At 38.0% G+C, this 26,882-nt stretch overlaps 1 protein-coding gene across 5 annotated transcripts in view; it reads right to left on the bottom strand.

Annotated features, from left to right (window-relative positions):
• BABAM2 (BRISC and BRCA1 A complex member 2) overlaps positions 1-26,882 on the bottom strand; it is a 450,034-nt gene that overhangs the window by 205,926 nt on the left and 217,226 nt on the right. For all 5 annotated transcript variants that reach the window (XM_032239490.1, XM_032239488.1, XM_032239489.1 and 2 more), the window contains exon 7: positions 3,014-3,123. In XM_032239490.1, coding sequence (XP_032095381.1) covers positions 3,014-3,123 — 110 coding nt within the window. The remainder of the gene's footprint in view (positions 1-3,013; positions 3,124-26,882) is intronic.

Raw genomic sequence — 26,882 nt, 5'->3', positions numbered from 1 at the left:
TAAAATCTCATTTTGAAAACTTCTACTTAAAGATGTAAGAATGTTTGGTATTTTGTTTTGGTATTATAGATATAGTTCTACCAAGTGAATTTGTATCAACCAGGAAAAGTATAAGACCTATCAGTGAGGCATTTTCCAATATTTTGGTGAGAACTACTTATTAACCTAGAAGACTGCCAATTAGGCAATCGATAACTGTGCATTGCATTTATGCAAGGCATTAAAGAAGACTTGTTCCTCACCTCAATGAGTAGCTTGCAATTCAGCAAAATATTTTTAAAAATCCATATCAACAATTAACACTATGGTGAGTAAATTATAATATAGATTATAATATTAATATAAATTCAGTGAGAGCTCCAGGGAAGGCTAGACTAATCGTCCTCAGGGAAAATGGTTAGTAGAGAGGCATCTGAATAAGGCCTTAGAAAAAGTATAGTATCTCAACAGGAAGAGGGGGTTAGGGAAAGGCCCTGTATGTGGAAGGAAGAGCTTTAGCAAAGGCAAGAGAGTGCTGGCAATGTAAAAAAACTTCAAGTGCTCAGGTCTGGCTGAAGAAAACAGTATATGAGGGGAAGTAACAGAAAAATGATCTAGAACGATATGCTGTGGGGAGCTCTTAATATAAAGAGGGAGGAAAAACATGAGAAACCTGGACTTCAGAGATAGGAAAAATTATTTTTAAAATATACCCTTCCCCAATCATTTCCCACACGTCTTAGATTTTTAGAGTGAGAATATTTTATTAGCAAGTTTATCTGCAAATTAGGTGTAGTAACTTCCAAGAAAAACAACCTAGCTGCTGGAACAAACGCTTTTCTGAGCTGGCAAATTATTGCCTGCAGCTTAACTAATATATTCATATTACCCACATCTTGCAATTGTTACATTAACTCTTTTCTCATCACCAAAGCACCTTTGTAATTTAACTCATTAGTTACACAATGAGTGGCTATGCTAGAATTAGTACTTGCTCCCTTATTTACCCATCCTCTCCTTTTCTGCCCCAACTCATCCCTGCTAAACACTCACTTGTTCTTCTCCTGTGAACTATATCAATAATAGTATCATTCAAGGCTACTACTTGCTGAGTGTTTGCTATAGTGCCAGGCACTATGATTAATGCTTTATGAACAGTATTAATATAATCCTGAAAACAACACTATAAAATGGGTAACAAGCTCAGAGAAGTCATATTTTGTGCCAGCTGGTGAGTGGCAGGAACCAGGATTAAACCAGATTTGTTTGACTCAACGCCCTTGCCTTATGCCGCGTCATTCTACTGCCTCTGGTACCCATTGATCGCTTACTAATATGGGTCAGCATTTTCATTTAAAAAAATAATAAAACATTCTTTGGGCCAGGCACAGTGGCTCATGCCTGTAATCCCAGTACTTTGGGAGGCTGAGGCAGGTGGATTACCTGAAGTCAGAATTTTGAGACCAGCAGGGCTAACATGGCAAAACTCTGTGTCTACTAAAAATAAAAGAAATTAGCCAAGTGTGGTGGCTTGTGCCTGTAGTTCCAGCTACTTGGGTGGCTAAAACCCAAGAATCACTTGAACCCAGAAGGTGGAGGTTGCAGTGAGCCAAGATTGTACCACTGCACCACAGTCTGGGGGACAGAGAGAGATTCCGTCCAAAAAAAAAAAAAAAAAAGAAAGATAAAACATTCTTTGGGAGGCTAAGGCAGGAGAATCACTTGAGCCCAGGAGTTCGAGACAGCCTGGGCAACATAGCGAGACCCTGTCTCTACAAAAATAAAAATAAAAATAAAAAAAATTAGCCATGCATGGTGGCACCTGGAATCTTAGCCACTTGGGAGGGTGAGGTAGGATAATCACTTGAGCTCAGGAGGTTGAGGCTGCAGTGAGCCATAAGCAGGCCGCTACACTCCAGCCTAGGCGACAGAGTGAGACCCTGTCTCAAAACAAAAATTAAACATTCATTAAGTGCCTGCTACTGTAAAATCCTATTCTAGGTGCTGTGTCAGATACACAAACAAGAGAATGCCTATAGATTACTGATGTTCATAAGCTCCTGTATTTGAGTATAAACAGCTGTATGATATCAGTTTTTAAGATCATGTGTCCATGATTCACAAATTAGAGCAACCAAAGTCAGAAGGGGTAAAAATGGCTCAGTATTTTTACTAAGAATGCTAGATAGTGACCACATCTACTCACAGACAGAAATCAGCCAACTGTGACTAAATGACTCACAGAGAAGTTTAATAATACATTTCAATCAGAGTCTGTAAAAACTCTCTTTGCTGATGAAAAATCTGTCCTGTCAGAAGTTCCCAACCAAATCTGCTTATAATCCATTTTCAATGAACCTCAGCTTCCTTTGAAGTGGAATAAGCTACTAAAGCATTTAGCCCACAAAAAGCACTCTGTGAATCCAGGCCTTATAAAATTCATTACTGATGAATAAAGTTACTTGGTTAGAACACAAATGCGATATTGAACTACTTCTGCCATGTAGCCTGAATGTTGTGTAAAATTATATACAGCTGTTTTAAAGCAGCAAAATAAAACAGGTTATCATTTTAAACGACCTACTTTTAACATTAGCTTTACTAACTTCTGAGTAAGTTTTTGCTAAATATTTTAAAGAGACTAGTTATGTTTTACAAATATCACTAATAGTTACAAATATGTAAGAAACTGGGCCAGATGTTTAGCAGCCCGTCATAGGCTACAACCATTCATACTCAAGGGAACATCTGGAGGGAGTCCCAGTTTTGGACTCAGCCTGTCTATTCTTCTCTCAACAAAGGTACAGCAATATTGATGTCACTAACTGCATAGTAACACTCACCAAAAGAGTGTAGTGGCAAGTACTAACTGCATTTACTCTGCAATCCAATTTCTTAATACAATGAATCTTTTAAGGAAACAAAAGTCAATGAAGAGAAATAAATTTAAGAGTTTAAGAGTGGCAAAGGAAAGAATGAGACATATTGGTTAGCAAGAAGTAGCACCAGGCTACCTAATGTTAATGACACTTACTGCTCAATTCGAGGTGACAAGTACAGCTTGGGGTACACCTGGGTGGCTTCAGTGTCCTCGAAACTAACAGAGAGGAGGGCCACATCTTCGCCAGGGTCTTCATTTACATCCTTAAACAAGAAGTGAAAACACAACATCAGCACCTGCTCTCCTAACATCTTATCAGTAACAAGCTCACAGTCCACGGGCATTGAAGCCATGACTATGAGTTACCCTTATTCCACTTTTGGTTAGCTGCTTAGCACATCCTTTCCACACACCTATGCACTCCTCTAGAGGGATGGCTTTTAAACTTTCTGAGCAACATCCACCACAGCAAAGCAAAAGACCTCCACCTATCTCACTTGTTCCCACATTCAGGGGGTGGGAGGCGGGTAGTGAACCTGATGGTAACAAAGAATTCGGCAAAAATATAATTAAGTTGCAGTAAACATATTACTATAAACATAATTTATATTGTAAAACATCAAAAAACATTAAAATATCCAGTTATTTTCTTACCTCTACCTTTACAGTGTGTTGTAAGTTATTTAAATAGCAAAATTTCCCAGGAAACATGTCACCATGAAGTGTGTCACCATACAAGCAAATGGCAAGGGGGTTAGGTACACATCTACTTTGGCAAAATGATATTGGATGATCCTCTTATGAACCACAAGACATACATATCTTAAAAGTCTAGTTATAAGAACACTATAAGACAAAACATTATTAATACAAGTAGGTACCAACAAACACTGTGAGGTTAACCAAATAACACACAATAAACTAAATTGATAATGATAAAACTAAATTTATTGTAATTTATAATTAAAAAGCAAGAATAGCAGCAACTGAATATTATAACCAACTCAAGCCAACACTGATGATACACTGATGAAGTGTCCTGAATCAAAATTGTGGAATTTATAACTATGTGCATGTGCTTTATGAGTATTGCCAAGCACCAACTGTCTGCCAGACTTCTGAATAAAATACTGAATTAAAATAAATCTAGTAGCACACATTGATTTAAATTTGTGAATACCAAATTTTAATAACCCTTAATAATTTATTTTTGATTGGTAGTGACTCCAAGTCAAATATAAAAATTTTAAACACTTAATTACTAACCACTTAATACATGTTAAACACTTAACATCTTTCACTCATAGAAACTGGTAAGAACGAACCTATATAAATATTTCACTTATTTATTTATTTATTGAGATGGAGTCTTGCTTTGTTGCCAGGCTGGAGTGCAGTGGTGTGATCTCGGCTCACTGCAACCTCTGTCCCCCCAGGTTCAAGCATTCTCCTGCCTCACACTCCTATAGGCGCACACCACTACACCCAGCTAATTTTTGTATTTTTAGTACAGATGGGGTTTTACCATGTTGGCCAGGATGGTCTTGATCTCTTGACCTCGTGATCTCCCTGCCTTGGCCTCCCAAAGTGCTGGGCTTACAGGCATGAGCCACTGTGCCTGGCCAAAAGAGACCTGTATTTCTGAATCAGTTTATAGATCCTCAGGAGGGTACAGTGGCCACACCAGCAGCAAAAGAGGGAGGGGTCACACCTAGACTTTAAGACTCACTACTCATGAGCTTGACATTGTATCTTGAACCTCAAATACAACGTCTTTCGTCTGTCTAAAACTCCCTCCACCCTTTCTTTTCCTTCATCCTGGGAAGCTGGCCATCACTCATCCTGCTCAACTCCAAAACCTTCAGTCTCCTTGCTCTGCATTCTCTTGTGCCTGTAAAATGCACAAATGTGACATGTATACACAGGGACAACGACTACAAGTCTCTCCAATCTTAAAAAAGAAACATTATTAAAAGAAAGAAAAGAATCTTGCCGAACTCTGCAGAGCTCCCTGGATTCTCTCTCCTCTCCCTTCTCCCCTTCACAGACTACTTGGAAGAGTTATCTACATACTCTCTCTATTCCCTTCCCTTCCACTTATCCCTTAGCCCACAACAATAGCCTACTACTGACTCCATGAGTTCATGAAGACTATTCCCACCAAGGGTACTCACTAAAAACACCAAATGCTTTTCTTCCTTCTTCTTACTTGATACCTAAACAGTATTTGATATGGGTGACTACTTGCCTCTCGAAATGCTGTTTTCTTGCTGGTCTTCTCCTGTCTCTTTGGCCACTTCCCTTTCCATTTTCTTTCTTTTTAAAAAAATTTTAGATTATAAAATTTAGGCTTGTCTTAAAAAGTCAAACCATACATAAGTTTATAAAGAAAAAGCTCTTCCGCCCCTCCCTCACACCCTACTTTTCAAAGTAACCAATATTAACTGTGTACGTAGGTAGCTTCAAACCACTTTCTTTATGCTCATAAAAACATACACACACTTGCATATAAACAGCTCTTTAGCCTTCTGTTTTGTTTTCCCTAATGGAAACATATCACTCAACCAATTGCTTTTTAAATAGCTACATAATATTCCATGGCATGAATTTATTTTTTTATTAAACCATTTCCCTCACAACAAACTTTAGGTTGTTCACAATTCTTAGCCACTTGATAGTGCTGCAATAAATATTCTTTTGTGTGTGTGTCTGTGTGTGTGTGTACATGCACGCACGCACCTGTTAGTAGTGGGACTTATATTTTTTATTAGAGAACTAAAATTGAGCTTGTTGGGTCAAAGGTTATGAACATTTTACATTTCAATAAAATTTGACAGATTATTTTCTAAGAATTTTGCAGCAACTCACATTTGGACCCATGAGTTTGTATGAGTATAAGCCTACTTTCCCTCATCCTGAATCACTGGATAACAATGGCTATTGTCCCTCTTTTTAAAATCTGGAAAATGGTATCTCCACTTAGATTCGATGAATGAGGCTGAGCAACTTTTACTTATTTACTGGTCATCTACATTTCTTTTGTAAATTTCCTGATCAAATCCATTATCCATCCTGTTTTAAGGTTCTTAGTCTTTGTTGTTGTTGTTATTAGGTTTCTTAACCCTTTTCTGTCACATATGCTAAAATTATTTTCTCTTTTTGACTTTTTACTTCATCTGAGGGCTCTTCTGCCAACACAGAAAATTTAGATTTTTGCAGAGTTAAGTCCTGTCAATAACTCTGAGGTTCCATAACTATTTCTCTAGTTTTTCATCTTATATTGTTATAATTTTATTTTTACATGGTAGATTTGTAATACCTCTGGAATATATTTTTAGGTGGCATGATATAAGAAGTGGAGCTTTCTTTGTCTTGTTCTGTTTCTAACTGGGTGAGGAGGGGGACGAGTAACAGCAAGATCTTAGCATAGCACCTGGTATATGGAAACCACTCAATTCGATGTTAGCTGAATGAATACATCAGTGAACAAATGAGTGTTCATTCCTAACTCTTATTCTCCACATCTAGAGATTTTTCAGGAACCTACTTTACAATATGTTTTGTCACCAATGATGTCTGGAAACTAAATGCTGGCTCCTGGCTCCTGGCCTTGTGAATACACCAACTCCTCCAGAACTAGTAGCTTCAAAAGGACAGCCCAGGTCAGGAGTCTGAGCTTATTGATCACTTCTTGCTCTTTTACAGATGATAAAGTATTCAACCTTGAACTTTCCTTTCTGTAAAATGCGAATGAAAGTTGTAAAAAATACTTAGGGTCTGCAACAAACAGAAACTACTGTTGAGCATATAATATGACTTTAAAACTCATACAACATCTAAAACAAAGGTTAAAGCTGAGCTTGAAGAAACATTCATAGGAACAAATTCATTTTATTATCTAAGTGTAGAAGGGTCCTATTTAGAGTTAGATTGGTCACCTTAAAAAAGACAATTGAAAAAGAAATAACATTTACTTTCAGAAACCTTTCCCCAATGACTAAGTTTTCTTACGTAAGATCAAGGCTAGAGACTATGATCACAAATCATATAACCTTGCAAAAACACCCTGCAAAAAACCAGGAGCCACCAAAATCCTTTATAATTGAGGGCTTTATTCTGTATGACTATGGAAAATTTATATTTCCAACTTTTAAAATTTCTATTTCACTACTATTTCAATAAAGGGCAGGAATGCTTGGAGGCAATCCTCCAAAGAAATGGAATGACCCTGGTTTATATAATCAACATTTATCATCTGGCATCCTGAAAAAAGTACATAAAACATTAGTCTGAATATGAAACTAGTTATTTCTAGGAGTTCGTTTTATAAGTTTTCTTCCTCTTGGTGTGGCACATGAGATTTCCCTGAAATGGTATTTGATTCCTAATGGATATCTAAGTTTGATTTTGAGTGCTTAAACAAGCCCATAGAGTTCCAAAAATACAAATCCACGCAGTGCTGTTTCTGGTTTCTGCAACTCTAACAAGCATGTACATGTGTTCCCTCCCATCTGGGAAATTAGAAAAGAAGCTCTTGTACCATGGTTCTGAGAAGCTAACATTACAGATGATTACTGTAACCACTAATGGCAGCATTTGGAAAACAGGGGGTGGTTATAGCATAGTAGGGGACATTTAAAAATGTCAAAGTATACATTTTCAGGGCTCCCTATCTACACCATTTGAGACTGCAAAAGGCTGAAATGGGAGGAAAGATGCCGAATCTGCTAAAGCTAAAGAAGAATATTGTCTCCTACCTTTACAAAAGTGTGCCAGGCACTGACACACATATCGTGAAGCAATAATGGCCATGATCTTCTGCTGAGATGTAGCAGTGGATCTGGCTCAGCACTTGATTAAAGCCGAAAGGAGTTCCTATGGCTTATAATGAATATTCACTACAGGTGAGTTCCTGGCAGGCTGGGAGATTCTCCTGTTCATTTTTGCACCCCAGTGTCTGGAACATAGTACATACAGAGCAACTGGTTTTAAAAACTGAATTAATACACAGATGACTAAAAGAATGAGTAAATGAATGAAATAAACCACCAAACTAGCCTTTCTAAACAGGAATATTTGGGTTTTAGGATTCATAGTATAAATGATGGAATTAAGTGGAAAATGCTTTCGATAAGAAAGATTCACAGTACTTATCTCTTTAATTCCTTAAGTCTATGACTACTTCAGGTTTTATTTAAAAAAAAAATTCAAGTCTCAACTATGTATTGCCAAGGACATACCTATTAATCAGAGAGAATATTTCTTGTTAGTTCATAATGGTTCATTTATATAACTATTCTCAATTGAGGCTCTTTGCGTATATCAAAGAGTATAGAAAACAACAACAATTAGCCTTGGAAATGAAAGTACACCAAGTACAGTTTATCATTATGCTCTACTCCTTTGATACGCTAATTATCCCAAGCAAAGATAGCAGTCATTAAACAAGTCCCTATAGGTTGAGAACATTAGTGTCAGTCAATATAGGTACAAACTACCAATTAACTAATTGCTGACAGACATTAGCTGAACCATAAATACTGCAAATCACAGGTCACGTAACAGGACGGTAAAAAAGCCATTGTATTTCTCAACTCAAAAAGACTTACAACAAAGTTATAACTGTTACTAGTAAAACCACTGGGTGGGTATAAATGGAAATACAGAAACTATTACACAGTATGTCAAAAATCAAGTAAATGCCTTTGTGTTTGTTTGTTTTGTTTTGTTTTGAAGAGACTGGGTCTCACTATGTTGCCCAGGCTGGCCTTAAACTCCTGGGCTCAAGTGATCCTCCTGGCTCAGCTTCTCAAGTAGCTGGGACTATAGACATGAGCTACCACACCCACCTAAGTAAGCACCAACTTAAAATGGTATTAAGCTAGACTCAGAATTAAGTGTAATTCCTCGAGTACCCAAAAACTAGGTCTAGGTAAGTACCTCATCATACAAAATTATGAGTTTTTGACAAACTATATGCAAATTTGCAAAACAGAATCCTATTTTAAAATATACAAAGTGAGGTTTGTATATTAGAGGCTCCAGTATTTTGATAATATTCATCACCATCAAATTATATAAATTTACATTTTTCAAATCAAGTTTTATCAAGTGGGAGAGAATAAGACTACTACCATTCATTCAAGCATTTAATGAAATAAATAAAATATACAGTATGTTACAAATGTTATAGAGAAAAATTAAAGCAGGGAAAGAAGATAGGGAATGAGGAAATGAATGTTTAAAAGGGTGCTCAAAGTTGGCTTTATGGAGAATCAGCAGTGGCCTTTCATTACTTCACAGAGACTGAAGATAAAAAGTGCTCTTGCCTCACTCTGTTATATATCAGCATATGCAGCCTCAATCAAAATTTGAATTTGGGTTCTACTGGCATAAAGACATGACAATGTCTTATGGTAGAAATGAAATAAAATCTAAGCAGAAGAGATAGTTAAGAACAAGGAAAGTGATATATATAAGACTTTGGTCTCACTGCTAAGAGGTCTCTGTCTTATAATGACACTGGTCATTTCACTAATTAGGTGATTTCCTCTTCATAAACATACTAGGAAGTGTACAAGTACCAGGGAAAGCAGTATAGTCAGAAAGCAAAACAAATCCAAAAGTAAGGGTTGAGCCAAACAGATGAAAAAGAGCAATAAATGGATCCCTCGTGGTTAACCCTGAGGCTTTCTTCCATGAAGGAGGGTGTTGCCGCGCTGCACTGAGAGTTCCAAAAGCCTAGTTACAGCCTATCTCCATCATATACTGAGTACTTGGTCAAAAATTATCTTGATATTTTGACATCCCTTATGAAGGCAGCATTTAGTGGAGTTACTTCTGATTTGGTTCCTACAAATGGAAATGGGAGTAAAAACATTCTCCTCACCTAGTCCAGATAAAATGGGCCACTCTTCATTCATTAGTAGAACTTGACTAACATCTTTGCATTTGTCATTCCCCTTCTTAAAAAGTTCTTTCTCTCCTTGTTTTCTTAATTGGTGTGGCTTTATGTTTCTTTAACTCTGATTGTAAATTCACTTGCTCCATTAAGATTCTTTTCAATTACAATCTGATCTATGTCCTCCCTCAGTAGTTTTCTCCATGTTGCTTCCTGAATTCCCCGTGCTGTTTCAGCAATATATATTTTATATTCCAAATAGACTGTGAATTTCTTTCTTTTTTTTTTTTTTTTTTTGAGACGGAGTTTCCCTCTTGTTACCCAGGCTGGAGTGCAATGGCGCGATCTCGGCTCACCGCAACCTCTGCCTCCCGGGTTCAGGCAATTCTCCTGACTCAGCCTCCTGAGTAGCTGGGATTACAGGCACGTGCCACCATGCCCAGCTAATTTTTTGTATTTTTAGTAGAGACGGGGTTTCACCATGTTGACCAGGATGGTCTCGATCTCTTGACCTCGTGATCCACCCGCCTCGGCCTCCCAAGTGCTGGGATTACAGGCTTGAGCCACCGCGCCCGGCCTTAGACTGTGAATTTCTTGAGGACAGGGTAGAGATCTCCTTCTTCCTACTATCCCCAGTAATAACAGTTAACATTTATTCTGTGTTTACTCAATAGTCATTGGCTTCCAGTTGTATATGCATTCTCTCTAATCTTCCTAACAACTGTGTAAGGTAGGAACTATTATTATTCTCACTTGCAGATGAAGAAACTGAGGCTCAGAGAGATTAAATGGTGAAGATGAGTTCTGAACCCATGTATGTCGACTCAGACCCTAGCCTCTTACTCATGATACTACATCCTCTAGCATGCTATTGGGCACAAAGAAGAGACTCAGCACCAGTGCTCAAAGAAAGGTATAAAAAACTTGGAAACTCATATGCAGGAAAGATTTACTATACATTTACTTGTTCTACATTTAGTTTCTAAATACTGTATGTCCCAAAGATCATGAGCAACTTAAGGAACCATTTCTTATTCTCTTATTATTCAAGAATAAACGATCTTGTCTGCACCAGGCACACAGTAGATATTCAAAATAGGTTAAAGAGTATATGCTTTTTGTGTTTTAATGTCTACTTTTAGAAAGTACAGAGCAAGAAATTAAAATTAATAAATGTATAAAGACTAAAGGCTATAGAAGTCACTGTGCCAAATTAAATGTATTCACCTGATATCCTTACATGGATTCAGTTAATTAAGGATGGAGAATGGCTTCTCTAAGGACATCAATGAGGACCACGGCATTCTAAGGTGGTAATATCAACCTTCCTTCAATAATGTACAGTTAGGGGCATTCTATGATTAACTAACTATATTCAGTGAAAATAAGAAGCACTGATTGTCAGGTCAGGAAAGGATAACTGCAATGTTCTTGAAATAGCTAGTTCCTGCAGGGTGAGCCCAGGACACCAGGACAGAGCGGCTGCCACCTTCCCATGTCTTCCAAAAGTGACATCTTGAGCTCATTACTACTAGATACCATGATCCAGAATAGAATACGGTTTTTTTATTCAATCTTGCTTATTATTTTTGTAAACAAAGATGATTTGACTGCTCTTATGTAGGAATATGCTTGTGAAGCTGTACTTATCTTTAATCAGTTGGTTATAGCTACTGTTTATAAAGCTAAATTGAAACACATGTTGTACAAATAAACTTTGGGGAGGACAATCCTGGCTCTTTTAAAATAATGATGATCAAGATATTGTTGGTCAAATACTGTACCATCAGTTATTATACCCAACAGACACAGCCTTGAGAACCACCAGCATTTGAATAGTCACAGCATTAATCTAAAAGGTGTGTGAAACGGAGCCTCTACTCTGGAGGCCACAGAAGTTCCAGGTGAAGGGAAGCCTTTGTGGTATAGCCAGGGTCCTCACTGGAAGCGAATGATGATTCCTGGCTTCTGCCAACTTCCCTACTCATAAAAGTTTTTAGAGAAAGAACCTGAAGTGGGAAGTTTCTCCTACTGCCCTAAGAATGGTCTTAATGAGTTTGATAAGCTTGCTCTGGGCTTATTTAAAGTATCAATTTTTGCCAAGACAATCCTAAGTAAAAAGAACAAAGCTAGAGGCATCATGCTACCTGACTTGAAACTACACTACAAGGCTACAGTAACCAAAACAGCATATTACTGGTACCAAAACAGCATATTACTGGTACCAAAACAAACATATAGACCAATGAAGCAAAACAGAGACCTTAGAAGTAACACCACACATCTACAACCATCTAATCTCCAACAAACCTGACAAAAACATTGAATGGGGAAAGGATCTCCTATTCAGTAAATGGTGCTGGGAAAACAGGCTAGCCATATGCAAAACTGAAACTGGACCTATTCCTTACATCTTATACAAAAATTAACTCAAGATGGATTAATGACTTAAGTGTAAAACCCAAAACCATAAAAACCCTAGAAGAAAAGCTGGGCAATACCATTCAGGGCATATGGGCAAATACTTCATGACAAAAATGCCAAAAGCAATTGTAACAAAAGCCAAAATTGACAAATGAGATCTAATTAAACTAAAGAGCTTCTACACAGCAAAAGAAACTATGAACCGGCAACTTACAGAATGGGAGAAAATTTTTGCAATCTACCTATCTAACAAAGGTCTAATATCCAGAATTTACAAGGAACTTAAACATATTTACAAGAAAAAAAAACAACCCTATCAAAAAGTGGGCAAATGACATGAACAGACACTTCTCAAAAGAAGACATTTATGTGGCCAACAAACATATGAAAAAAAGCTCAACATCACTGATCATCAGAGAAATGAAAATCAAAACCACAATGAGATACTAACTTACGCCAGTCAGAATGGCGATTATTAAAAAGTCAGGAAACGACAGATGCTGGTGAGATTGTGGAGAAATAGGAATACCTTTACACTGTTGGTGGGAATGTAAATGAGTTCAACCATTGTGAAAGACAGTGCAGTGATTCCTCAAGGATCTAGAACCAGAAATATCATTTGACCCAGAAATTCCATTACTGGGTATATACTCGAAGGAATATAAATCATTCTACTATAAAGACACATGCATATGTACGTTTATTGCTGCACTATGTACATTTTTTGCAACTGTTTTACAAATCATATTGAATTACACCTTTGAGTTTCTCTGAGTTGCAATTTTATGCATTCCTACTGATAAAAACCTTATGCCAGACTTTAATACAAGAGCCCAACAAAACAAGTTCAAACAATAGTGAGTTTTTATTTAAGCACATATGAAACAGTCATGAATACCATTTACCACATCCTTAATATGTCTCCATAACTTAAAGAAAAGCCAGAAGAGGTATTTACCTAAATCGTTTAGGTGGCTCTTTTAATGAATAGAAAGATTTAAAGTGGCAGTTGATAGAGTGGATATGTGTGATATTACTTGCCTGACAACCTCTCCTCTCTCAGGAAGCTCCTCTGTCTTCTCGACCCTACCCCCAGGCTCCCATTCATACAGCCCCTCAAAGAGCTGCCTGTTCTTAATCCCTGGGAACAGCTGATGGGTCTAGGAAAAGGCTGGTCCTTTCTTCACGATTTGTGACTAAATGTAGGCCAGTCTCTGCAGATGCGGAAGAAACTGTGAGCAGCCATATTTCCCATATATAGAAGAGACCAGGCTGTGGTAAGAGAGAATAAAGCCAACCTGCGGGGAGAAGTGCAGGCGAGAGAGGGGAAAGTCCAGACAGCCTCCACATCCTTAGTTCCTGTGGGTCTTGGTGCAGCTGTGTCCTTGCTCTCACTGCGGTTTGACTATTCAATCTGCTCCTAGTTTTGGAAAGCTAATAAATTGCACTATATGCCTAAGCTGGTTTGAAGTAGTTTTCCTTCACTTATAACCAACATTTTCTCTGGTAAATTATTAAACTAATACAGATGATACCACAGCAAATCAAAATCTATAAAATTAAGGGCTAAAAAGCGTTTTCATCTCTGTGTTATTTGAATACTTACTACACACTATGGAATGCTGGGCCCTCATCAGAACCTCAAAGAGCTCTGAGAACACAGAGAAGCTGTATGCCTCCTCACATGCCAGAGGAAAGCTTTGCTAGAGCAATCTGCCTGCAGCACCAGGCTCTGGCTATAGCTAGACTAGTTCCCTGGACTTGCTGCCTTTCATGTTGGTGGACTTAGAACAGCACCATAACACATCCCTAGGTCTTAGAACACCTTGCACTCACTGCTCCTGTTCAACCATTGCAGGAAAAGGTATCAGAGGTACCAATGCTAAAGGCAGAAAATCCATAGGAGTATGCCATTTGAATACATGAAACGCTTTGCAAGTTTATCATGCAACTTAACAACTACAAATATAATGATCTTCTAGCTATTTTTGTCAAAGAGATTACATACTTTCATTTTTTTCCATATGACAGGCTAAATGTGGGCATTTGGTGAAGCAAAAGGTTTATACAGCTTTTGCAAATGTACGTGGAAGAGCCCAGCAAGATCCAGACATGAAGAAGGTGCTCAATAATTCAGTTTCACTTCCCTTATTTCTTTCAGACCCTTGGTCTGATATCCTTCTCAAAACCATGCTATTCTTTCTGCTATTAAAGCTACACCCTGTCCTCTCCTCTCCAGGTTGCTTTGAATTCTGGAGTTTAGAGATTCTTCCCAGGTGGTTCTGTGGGTGATGACAGAAGGGAAAGCCACCCTAGAAGCTAATAACACCTTTGTTCCCACCCACCCAGCCAGCAGGTCACTTGGCTCAGACTGTCTGTGCCCATGGCAACTAAGCAATTGGTTATTTCCAAGTTATTTCAGATACCAGGCACCACAGGCTCATTAACTGGAGACCATCACAAACCACAAGTGTTAGAGAATGGAGCCCACTAGAGACCCTCCCCTTGACATGATCAGAGGTTTTTTGATTTGCATATTGTTACCTGTAGAACCAAAAGCACAGCTTAAAGTTGAAAAAAAGACCTGGAGCCATATCCCTCTGGAACTGACTACGGGAAGGTCCTGTATAGAAAATGAGCTCTGAGAAGCGGTGTAAATAACATATCTTTCTCCCAGCCTAAAAAGCCCTCCCCTATCTACAGTAGCCTGACATTTACGCTCCTCAAGGTGTCTTCCCAATTTCATTTTTCTACCACCCTGCTGATACACCCTAGCTGCTGCACGTTCCCACACTCCATGTTGTCACTCCATCAGGTCTCTGCTCTGCCACTCAATCCTGTATGCCTTCTCCCAGGTCTACAACCCCCAAACCCAAATCTCCAAATTGAACCTGCTCTTTTAAGTTCAATTTAGAAGTCATATCCTCTCATGAGACTTCCTTGATCCTACCAGCTCTTGTAATGGTCTCTCCTCTAAAATCCTACAGGTCTAAAATCCATACACCCAAATATGACAGTATTTGATTGGCTTGTGTGTGTTTTAAAATTATTTGCATATGTGTTATCATTTATCTGATTGGGTTCCTTAAGAGCAATGACTGTTTCATTTTTTTTTTTTTTGTATCCTCAGTGCCTAGTATGGTGCTTACCACAAAAATAGGCACCCAATAAATATCTGATAAACAAAGGTATGAATGTGTGTATGAATGACTACATATGTTTGCCAGTAAATTACTATTTCAAAACTGGGTTTCAAAAGTAGACTTCCTTAGTAGACACAACAGAGATCTATTCAAATTATCAACTTGACCTTCCAATGTAAGTCAGTTGACAGCAGAATAAGCCATTTCTCCCAGGTTTAGATCATGCCCTGGAATAAGAGGAAAATTTGGATCTGTACACTTACCTGAATGAACAAACCCTAGAGTACAGAAAAACAACAGCAATCTTTTTGCCATGTCTAACCATAATCTGATTTCCTATAACCAAAGCTAGTAAACTTATAAACAACACATTATACGGTGTTCACTGAGTCAACACTCACTTATGATTTGCCAACCATGTGCGAGGCATTGTGATAGGCACAATAAAGAAAAACAAAAAGATTTCAAGAATCAGTCTCACCCCTCAAAGAGGTCACTATAAACACATGAAAATGAGGGAAGCTTCTTCCTTCTTCTTCAATAGGAGATCCTACAAGGTGATACATTATTAATTATCAAGAGCCTTATGGGGAAAAGATGAAGAACTCAGTTGTTTCTATGTATGGAAAACGAATTCATTAGACTCTTTTCTGCCATTATGCTTTTAAAAGAAAGGAGATAAAGAAAGCATAACTTTGCTGAAGTTGCTTACCAGTTTAAGGAGTTTTTGGGCTGAGATGATGGGGTTTTCTAAATAAACAATGATGTCATCTGGAAACAGTGATAATTTGACTTCGTCTCTTCCTATTTGAATATCCTTTATTTCTTTCTCTTGCCTGACTGCCCTGGTCAGAACTTCCAATAGTATGTTTACTAGTAGAGAGAGAGAGGGCATCTTTGTCTTGTGCCGGTTTTGAAAGGGAATGTTTCCAGCTTTTGCCCATTCAGTATGATATTGGCTGTGGGTTTGTCATAAAGAGCTCTTATTATTTTGAGATATGTTCCATCAATACCTAGTTTATTGCATGCAAAAATCACAAGCATCCCTAAACAGCAATAATAGAGAGCCAAATCATGAGTGAATTCCCATTCACAATTGTTACAAAGAGAATAAAATACCTAGGAATACAAATGACAAGGGATGTAAAAGACCTCTTCAAGGAGAACTACACAACACTGCTCAAGGAAATATGAGAGAACACAAACAGATGGAGAAACATTCCATGCTCATGGATAGGAAGAATTGATATTGTGAAAATGACCATACTGCCCAATGTAATTTATAAATTCAATGCTATTCCCATCCAGCTACCATTGACTTTCTCCATAGAATTACAAAAAACTACTTCAAAGTGCATACAGAACCAAAAAAGAGACTTTATAGCCAAGATATTCTAAGCAAAAAGAATAAAGCTGAGGCATCATACTACCTAACTTCAAACTATACTACAAGGCTACAGTAACCAAAACGGCATGGTACTGGTAGCAAAACAGATATATAGAACAGAGGCCTCAGAATGGAACAGAGCAGAGGCCTCAGAAATAACACCACACGTATACAACCATCTGATCTTTGACAAACCTGACAAAAACAAGCAATGGGGAAAGGATTCCCTATTTAATAAATGGCATTGGGAAACCTGGCTAGCCTTCTGCAAAAACTGAAATTAGACCCCTTCCTTATGCCTTATACAAAAATTAACTCAAGATGGATTAAAAATTTAAATGTAAGACCTATAACCATAAAAACCTTAGAAGAAAACCTAGGCAATACCATTCAGGACATAGGCATGGGCAAAGACTTCATGACTAAAACACCAAAAGCAATGGTAGCAAAAGCCAAAATTCATAAATGGGATCTAATTAAACTAAAGAGCTTCTGCACAGCAAAAGAAACTATCATCAGAGTGAACAGTCAACCTACAGAATGGGAGAAAAAAATTTTTGCAGTCTATCCATCTGACAAAGGGCTAACTATCCAGAATCTACAAGGAATTCAAACAAATTTACAAGAAAAAAACAAGTAACTCCATCAAAAAGTGGGTGAAGAATATGAACAGACACTTTTCAAAAGAAGACATTTATGTGGCCAACAAACATATGAAAAAAAGCTCATCATCACTGGTCATTAGAGAAATGCAAATCAAAATCACCATAAGATATCATCTCATACCAGTTAGAATGGCAGTCATTAAAAAGTCAAGAAACAACAGATGCTGGCAAGGAGGTGGAGAAATAGGAACACTTTTACACTGTTGGTGGGCATGCAAATTAGTTCAACCACTGTGGAAAACAGAGTGGAAATTCCTCAAGGATCTAGAGCTAGAAATGCCATTTGACCCAGGAATCCCATTACTGGGTATATACACAAAGGATTATAAATCATTCTACTATAAAGACACATGCACACGAATGTTTATTGCAGCACTATTCACAATAGCAAAGACTTGGAATGAACACAAATGCCCATCAGTGATAGACTGGATAAAGAAAATGTGGCACATATACACTATGGAATACTATGCAGCCATAAAAAAGGATGAGTTCATGTTCTTCGCAGGGACATGGATGAGGCTGGAAACCATCATTCTCAGCAAACTAACACAGGAACAGAAAACCAAATACCTCATGTTCTCACTCATAAGTTAAAGACAAAAAAAGACAAAAAAAGACAAATACAGTACCTCACAATTCCACTTATCTGAGGTAAGAGAGTAGTCAAAATCACAGTGACAGAAAGTAGAATGGTGGTTTCCAGGGGGATGGGTTATGTTTAACAGGTATAGAGTTTTTGTTTTTTGAGGTTTTTTTTTTTTGTTGTTGTTGTTTTTTTGAGATGGAATCTCACTCTGTCACCCAGGCTGGAGTGCAGTGGCATGATCTCAGCTCACTGTAACCTCTGCCTCCCAGGTTCAAGTCATTCTCCTGCCTCAGCCTTCTTAGTACCTGGGATTACAGACACCCACCACCACCCCCAGCTAATTTTTTGTATTTTTAATAGAGACAGGGTTTCACCATGTTGGCCAGGCTGGTCTCGAACTCCTGACCTCATGGATCCACCTGCCTGAGCCTCCCAAAGTGCTGGGACCACAGGCGTGAGCCACCGTGCTCAGCCTAATTTTATAAAATAAAAAAAGTTACAGAGATAGATGTCATGATGGTTGCACAGCATTATTACTAATGTATCTAATATCACTGAACTGTAACAAAAAATGGTTAAGATGGTTGTTTTATGTTATATGTATTTTACCACAATAAAAAAATTAAATATAAAAGAGAATAAGCATCTATGGCATATTCCAAAAACTCAGATAAAATGGAGGAAGAATCATAGCAGAAACTGAAAACTACAATAAGGTGCTTATCAAATACTTTTCTTACTGGTCACATCCATATACCCTGGACGAGCCAGAGAAAGGGGCCAGGTGGAGAGAGCCTGAGTGGGCGAGACTGTCCCCTTTGTGTCAGTGATATCAGTGAAGCTGTGCCATTGGTATAACGGTATAACCAGGGATGCAGAGTGAAGAAAATCAGAAAATGTTAAAGATAAAAAGGACCTTAGAGATCTGGTCCAGCGGTTGATAGACCGTGCTGTGAAAAGTAGGAATCATATGTACCTTAAGAGTATGTGTCTTCAGGGAGGGGAACATCACACACTGGGGCCTGTCGGTGGGTCAGGGAATAGGGGAAGGACAACAGGGGGTGAGGGTTTAGGGGAGGCATAGCATTAGGAGAAATACCTAATGTAGACGATGAGGTGATGGATGCCGCAAATCACCATGGCATGTGTATATCTGTGTAACAAACCTGCCTTTTCTGCACATGTATCCCAGAACTTAAAGAGTAATTAAAAAAAAAAAAAGAGTATGTGTCTTAAGAGCAGCCAAGGGGAAACCAAACAGTCCCCATGTAAGCCCTTGGTCCCCATGTTAGCCCTTCCTCCCCATGTCAGCTGTAGTGGCTACTATTCTGTTTTATATAATCAGTGTAGGAGAAAGGCTCATTTGTAAAAATATTTCTAGTATATTAAAAAGTGAGGTTTGTAACTCTTGATTCCAACACCAAAATTTCATAAACTTACAAATAAACTGAGATAGTGAAGTGATCTGTCCAATATGTAGAGCTAATTAGATACAGAGATGAAACCAAAACCCATGACTGCTGATTCCTGCATCAATGCTTTTTTTTTCACGACATCATTCTGCTATATTCAAATTTGCTTTGAAAATTCTTTGTCACTTACTAAATGTGGTCTGTGTGAATAAAAAAGGAAATGCAAGATCCCAAAGAGGAAGAGAGATCAAAAGTGTCTCTACACTGAGTTATGAAGAATAGAAATATTCATAAAAGGAAGAACATATTATATTAATAGCTCCATAAATGAAAAACTATAAATGTTGGACTTAGCATAACTATTGAGTAGGTGGCTTTGTTAAAACTTTACTAACTATAGAAGTGCTGATGAACAGATTTAGAAGAACCATAAATTCAGTTAGACTTTATCACTGGCTTGGGTTAGTAAGAATATTTCTTTAATTTCTAAACTAATGACAGGTTTAAGATAGACCAATTGATGAACATTTATAGTTTCGTGCTTATGAACAGAAACTGTGACATTTCACGATGCATAAATGATGATGAAAGTATTGAAGCATCCTAGCAAGTTGCAATTCTCCAGGGAAGCTATTAACAGCTTAACATTTCTAGTTCACTTTGGAATGTGGATTCAACTTACTCGAAAAATGTTATACTAAATGGCATGAAAGAATGCAATTAAGATAGAAGACTGGGTTGGGCCCTTAAGCTAGGTTTCTCAGGTATATTGCTAAATCAAATGTTGCCATACATATAAGAAAACCTGTAAAACAGTACAAAGCAGGTTTCACGAACCATGTTAAAAAACAAACATAAAAACAAACAAAACTATGTTAAAAAAAAAAAACAAAAACAGAACAGCAAAATAATCCTTCCCAGTGCTTCAATAAAATAAACTGGACTTTCCCCTCAGAAAAACCATGGCTGGACCCACTACCTCCTATGCAGCAAGGACAGTATATGTTGCTGATTCTTTTTCTTTTTTCCTGTCTTCAATTCCATTCTCCTGCCATACTGAATATATGTTTGGGGCCAGCCTCAGGATTCATTAATATAGAATTCATTCATTCACTCACTCATTCATTCACCAAACATGTATTAATGCCCCACTATGTGCTTGGCAACACCTAAAGGCACTAAGGATATATGCCCTCAAAACCTTCACAGTCTAGTGGGAAAAATAAACAACTAAACTAATCATTAGGCTGAAACTGTTACAATAAAGGTGTATTATAAGAGATATGTGTACCTGTGGCAGGACAAAGGAAGGATGCAAGAGAGGGCAAAACTGGGCATCGCATAAGGCTTTTCAAGGAGGAGGTACTGTTCCTAGTTGGAAGGAATCCAAATGATCCAAGGGAGTAAAAAGGTTAAGGGGGTGGAAGGAAGAGATGACAGCACATGGAAAGTCACTGAAGTGGAAGGGCACATGGTACATTCAAGGGGCTGTTCAGGAAGGATGAAATACTGGATACTAGTGAGAAGGATGAAAGACAAAGCTGAACACGTTTAAGGGCCAGAGCGTAAACAGCCTTCACGTATTTTAGTTAAGGAACTTGTTTTACATCAAGGGCAATATGGAAAGGGATTACAAAGTGAGTAGCGACATAATCAGACTGTTTTACAGTATTCTCAGAGCTTTGGAAGGCTGGATACAGGAGGACAAGGCTGAGCATGGTGGAAGAGGGAGCTCTAGGGTAGTACGCAGGAGAGCAAGAAGGATGTCCACATAGAAAAGCAACTTGGTGCAGGGTGTCAGACCCAGGCAGAGTGAGCAGGGTGCCCACACAGGGAAGGGGGCAGCAGCATGTAACCTATATATTATGTTATAATAATATATTAAGGATAATGAGAACCAAATTTATCACTTTCAGAGAAGGAAGTTACAAACATGCATAAAGAGAAAAACAGAATGAACCTGGTGTGTTGAATTGCAATTGGAGGTATCTGTATGCAAATGGTTGTTTAATCTATTTGACAGATACACAGAAGTAATATTGAGCATCAAAGTAATGACAGTAACTGAGTATAATCCATTAAATGAACTAGAAATTAATCAGTCCATGCTAAATAAATTGAAAACCTGACGAAAAATGGGATATTTGGGTGGTTTCAAAGGACCTTTCCAAAATACCAATGACAAAGGGGGGAAAATAACTTTAAAGTGGAGACCCTGACAGACACTGCCTTTAAAGTTATCAGTGTGAACACATCAGCAGTAATGAGTCAAACAGATACCTTGTGCCACTTGAGAGAAGGCATGAGAAAAACATAACATCACCTCTGTGATATTCCTTCCACAGGTGCATAAATGGAATCTAATCAAGAGTGAGTATCAGACAAATCCAAATTGAGAGACATTATACAATATAACTGACCTATAATCTTCAAATATGTTGTAAACATCAAGGAAATACAGAGAAACTATTAGAGACCAGAGAAACAACTAAAATAACACATGATTCTAAACTGAATTCTGAGCCAGGCATGGTAGGTCATGCCAGGGGAGGCTGAGGTAGGAGGACTGTCTGAGCTCAGAGTTCAAGACCAGCGCGGACTATAGTAACATCTCATCTCTTACAAAAAATATCAGTGATGATAAATAATTTAAAACTAAACTGAATTCTTCTGCTACAAAGAAATCATTAGGACAATCAGTGAAATTTGAATGGGATCTTAGAATTGGAAGGTAGTAATATGTCATGTTAATGTCCTGATTTTTTTTTTTACTATATTGCAATTATTAGTATTTAAGAGAATGTCTTTATTTCTAAGAAATACACACTAAAGTATTTGGAAGTGAAGGCTACCACATCAGCAACCTCAAGTGGTTTTTAAAAAGTGCTTTTACTGTTCTTACATTTCTATGATAAATGTGGGATTGTTTGAAAAATTTTTTAAAGGAAGAGAATTGAAAGAGGACTAAAAAAAATAAAAGACAGAAGCTGGAATTTTAAATCAGAAACCCACTGCACATGCTTTCAAGTTTTATGGTACATATTTATACTTAGTTGCATAGTAAAGTATGTATAATTCCCCCAAATGTAATTATTTTTCCCAAGTTAAAGAATCTCACCAAGTTTGGTCACAGAAGTCTATCTGGAATGGTCTCCACTGGATCCTGTAGTCAAGATTGGAGGCCCAAAGTAGTCTAAACTAAGTCAGCAGTGCTTCTTATCGAAATTGCTTAATAAGGCTTATTTCTGTCTGAGTGCTATGCATCGCATCTTAACATACATTGCCCACAACGCCTGAAGATAAATACTGTTATTATTTCTATTCTGCAGATCTGAACTTTTCTCAAGAAGATTAAGCAAAATGTTCAGGGTCTTCCTCTAGTAAACAGAGCACTAGAAAAAAACTTCAGTCTTATAACTCATGGCCTGTGCTTTTCCCACTGCGATCCAGTAGCTCCCTAGGTCCATGGCACCACACTACTCATTGTGGGAGAGACAAAGACGAATGAGACAAGTTCTCAGAGAATTATTTCTGCCTCCTCAGAATCTTCTGACTGTGGTATAAAGAGTGGCATGGTGGCGTGTGTCTGTAGTCCCAGCTACCGGGGAGGCTAAGGTGGCAGGATCGATTGAACCCTGGAGATAGTGGCTGTAGTTAGCCGTGATCACACCACTGCACTCCAGCCTGAGCCAGGGAATGAGAACCTGTCTCAAACAAACAAACAAAAAAAGATACTACTTTATTAAGTCAATAATGAATTCTCTCAGCCAAGCTCACAATATAAAGTAGAACACGTTGAATATCACATTCGTAATTCTGCTTCATCTATCCGGAACACTGGCTATAAGGCCTTGCTAGAACTTTGCGAAGCTTATCGAGGAATTTTTTTTTTACTCAATAAGCTCAAATATCGAGTAAATTTTCCCAAAAAACAAATACCCTAAAATGAAAGATATCATATAAGGACCATATAACTACTTACAGCATTTTATGGAAAGGGATAAAGGAAACCCTCCTCATAAAATGAAACAAAAAACTATAGGCTGTTTATAGATTATTCAAACTGACATAATTCAGGAATGATTTTAACATAGGAATTTATAAGACAACTCAAGGCAGTTACGTCTCTTGTTGTTAGTACTGTTTCAGAGAGGGCAGTGGCTTTGGTTTACCTCCAATGGTCTCTCTCAAAAACACCAACTGACTGAGTCTATTCCTGGAATCGCTCTAACCTCCCCTAGAATTTTGTCCTTATGCACATTGTAATGCACAAGGAACAGTGGTAACATGTGAAACAAGTTCAAAGACCCCAAAGTGGAAGACACTGTTTTCCTGCATCCTACCTACTGTAACTGAAAACCGGGAATTTACTGGAATTGAGGATTTATTATGAGTCAGATGGCTGATAGCCTTTCCAACGAAAACATCTGCTCTACAAAGGCACAACTGCTCCAATCCATTTCCTCTTGGATCTGGAGAATGCCCAAGTTGTAGCTTAGCCCTTTCCTTAAAGACACAGGGACTTGAAATGAGAAATGAAATCAAAGTGGATCTCTATGTCAGCTTCCAAATTCTGCTACTCTTTAATGGTATTAAAAATATAATACAATATGAGAAGAAATATAAGTTTTAGACAAAAAAATTGCAGTTGGTTCAGTGGAATAACTAAGGATTTTATCAGATCATTCAAATTTACAACGGCACAGCTGAAACTAATTCATTCTCTGGTATTGAGGAAAAACGGACATGTATTACCCAAGCCCAGTGAAAAAAGGGTTTCATTATATATTCATTTATTCAAAAAATATTCATTGTGCACTTCTATGTGTCAGGCACTATTCTAGGAACAAGCGGTGAACAAGCTAGATAATGGCTCTCCCTCTTGGAGTCTACCTTTCAGCAGGGGATAACAAAGAATAAACAAGTCAGCCAATTCATAAATAGCCTTCAAAACACTATAGGAGTTGTCTTGTTTCCAATGGTCTATTTGCAACAATTATACCAAGATTTTTTTCTAGCAACTACAAAATATGTCATAAAATTGGTTTCAGAGAGCTAGCACAGTGGTTCAAGTTCTGGCATTTGTTAAAAAACACACATTCTTAAACCCTGCCCTGGGGATTATGATTCAGTAAGTATGGGTAAGTCAAGGAAATATGATTTTTTTAACTTAAAAGGGGGATTAAACTGCCCATCCAGGTTTGGGGTCTATTGACTTAGAGCAATAAAAAACATCCAAGCTTCATATCAATATGTTTATATGTATTTACTTATAAGCTGTATACATGAACTCTGTACTAATGCATTATGAGCATCACAAAACATGCACAAACAGTAGAAATTCTAAGAGGGTGAGATGAAAATCAACACAACAGCATGGCTTGCCTGCACAGGCTGTAGCTTACTATATGTGGCATCCACAAGGTCTGCAGGTTCCCCACATAGACTGGGGATCGATAGGACAGCCACAGGTGAGGCTGTGTGATTCACAGCTTCAAAAGAGAGACTCTTATCTCAGCCCTCACTCTGCTCCATAAACTTACAAATATCACTTCCAGCATGGATGCAGGGAACTGGGCAGAGGAGCATTAAAATTATCATCATCTCAGTGACAGGAATTTAGAAAGCTCTTTGTCTCTCTTAACATGCCAACATATACCTGCCCATTCTTGTTAACATACACTAAATATGGTAAAACCAGATCTAAAAAAAGACAAACTCTGTCCTAGGTTCAGCAGCCATAACCCTGTTGTGTCAGCCATTTGAATCATGTGTGAATGAGTCCTTCATGCATGTTAGATATCAGGCAATATGGTAGAATAGAAAGATCCCAGACTTTGGAGTTGGACTAGTGAGAATCATGGCTTCATTGCTTACTGGTTATGCCAACCTGGCTGGATAAGTTATTCAAAACCTGGATGAGTCTATTCCCTCAACTGTAAAATGGGAAGTTGTAACTGTTGTATCAGTAATAATAACCACCATTATCGGCACTGTCATCCCAGATCATTTTGGGACTGGCCCACCTGTTCTCTGCTATCTGTGGACACTGGGCTTGGCCTGCTTCCCTGGAAATGATACCTACCTGTTGCCTTTTTTGTATGTAAACTCTGTTGTCAAATCCTGACCTGTCTGTACAAAATCAGTTTCTTCCTCCTGACTATGATGAATGAGCACCTCCACAACCGCTGCCCCATTAGAACCTACTCCCTCCTGGCCAGGCCCACATACATGCCCTTGACTTTGAATTCAGTGTTACACCTCATGGACCAACAGCCCTCACTTGCCCCTTCATTTGGCATCAAGCTTTCTAGTCGTCACGCTTTTGCATGCACAAAATCTCAACAAGTAACAACTTCTCTCTTCTAGTCATGGTATCCTTTCCAGTATCTCGTTTGTGCTTCCTGATATGATTATTTGAATAGTTACATGTACCAAAATCATTTATTGAGTTTGGAGATTAGAAGGCAATACACAAAAGAATCTGCTCACAATGTATATATGTGTATGCAGGAATGGACATACACATATATACAAAAGCATAGTTTTTCAACTAGATTACTTTTTAAAGTCAGGAAGTCATCTTTTTTTTTTTTTTTGAGATGGAGTCTAGCTCTATCACCCACACTGGAGTACAATGGCATGGTTTCAGCTCACTGCAACCTCCGCCTACCTGGTTCAAGTGATTCACCTGCCTCAGCCTCCCGAGTAGCTGGGATTACAGGTGTGCGCTAGCACACCCAGCTAATTTTTTATGTTTTTGGTAGAGAAGGGGTTTCACCATGTTGGCCTGGTTGGTCTCGAACTCCTGACCTTAAGTGATCCGCCCCCCGACCAACTTCCCAAAATGGTGGGATTACAGGCGTGAGCCACCATAGCTGGCCCAGGCAGCCATCTTAAGAAAAATCAGGCCTCTTAACAAAAAAATCAAAACAATTAAGAATCTATCTAAAATAATTTAGAAAAAGAGCAAATAATATCAAGCCAAAATTAGAAAAGACAAAAAACAAAATGAAGAGCAAAAATAAAAACAAGCTAAGAACATGCAGCAATACAAAAGAGAGAAAAATTCACATTAAATCAAGGCTGTAGAGTAGAAAGTATTTTTTAAATTAGGGCATTATAAATCATGATTACATGCTAGTCAGTTTGGTAATTAAATGTAAATGGATGAAAATTCAAGACCACAAGAGGATAAAAGAGAGGTATCAGGAAATAGCAAATCTGAATAGACAACTTACAACCACAGAATGAAATGCTATTAGGATTACTGTTTTAAAAGATGCCTATAGCCAATGAGTGTGTTGAAGAATGTTTTGGAACTTTCTAAAAATAAGTAAGAATGTCATGTTTTTCAGTCTACCACATAAGGCAAATATAGTCTTATTTTCCAAAAACAGACAAGATATACACAATAATTTTTTTTTTTTTTTTTTGAGACGGAGTTTCGCTCTTGTTACCCAGGCTGGAGTGCAATGGCGCGATCTCGGCTCACCGCAAC

Source organism: Sapajus apella, unplaced genomic scaffold (genome assembly GCF_009761245.1).
Source record: "Sapajus apella isolate SASKATOON/1434 unplaced genomic scaffold, GSC_monkey_1.0 scaffold44, whole genome shotgun sequence".
Taxonomy (NCBI): Eukaryota; Metazoa; Chordata; class Mammalia; order Primates; family Cebidae; genus Sapajus; species Sapajus apella.
This window is presented reverse-complemented; position numbering and strand designations above follow the sequence as displayed.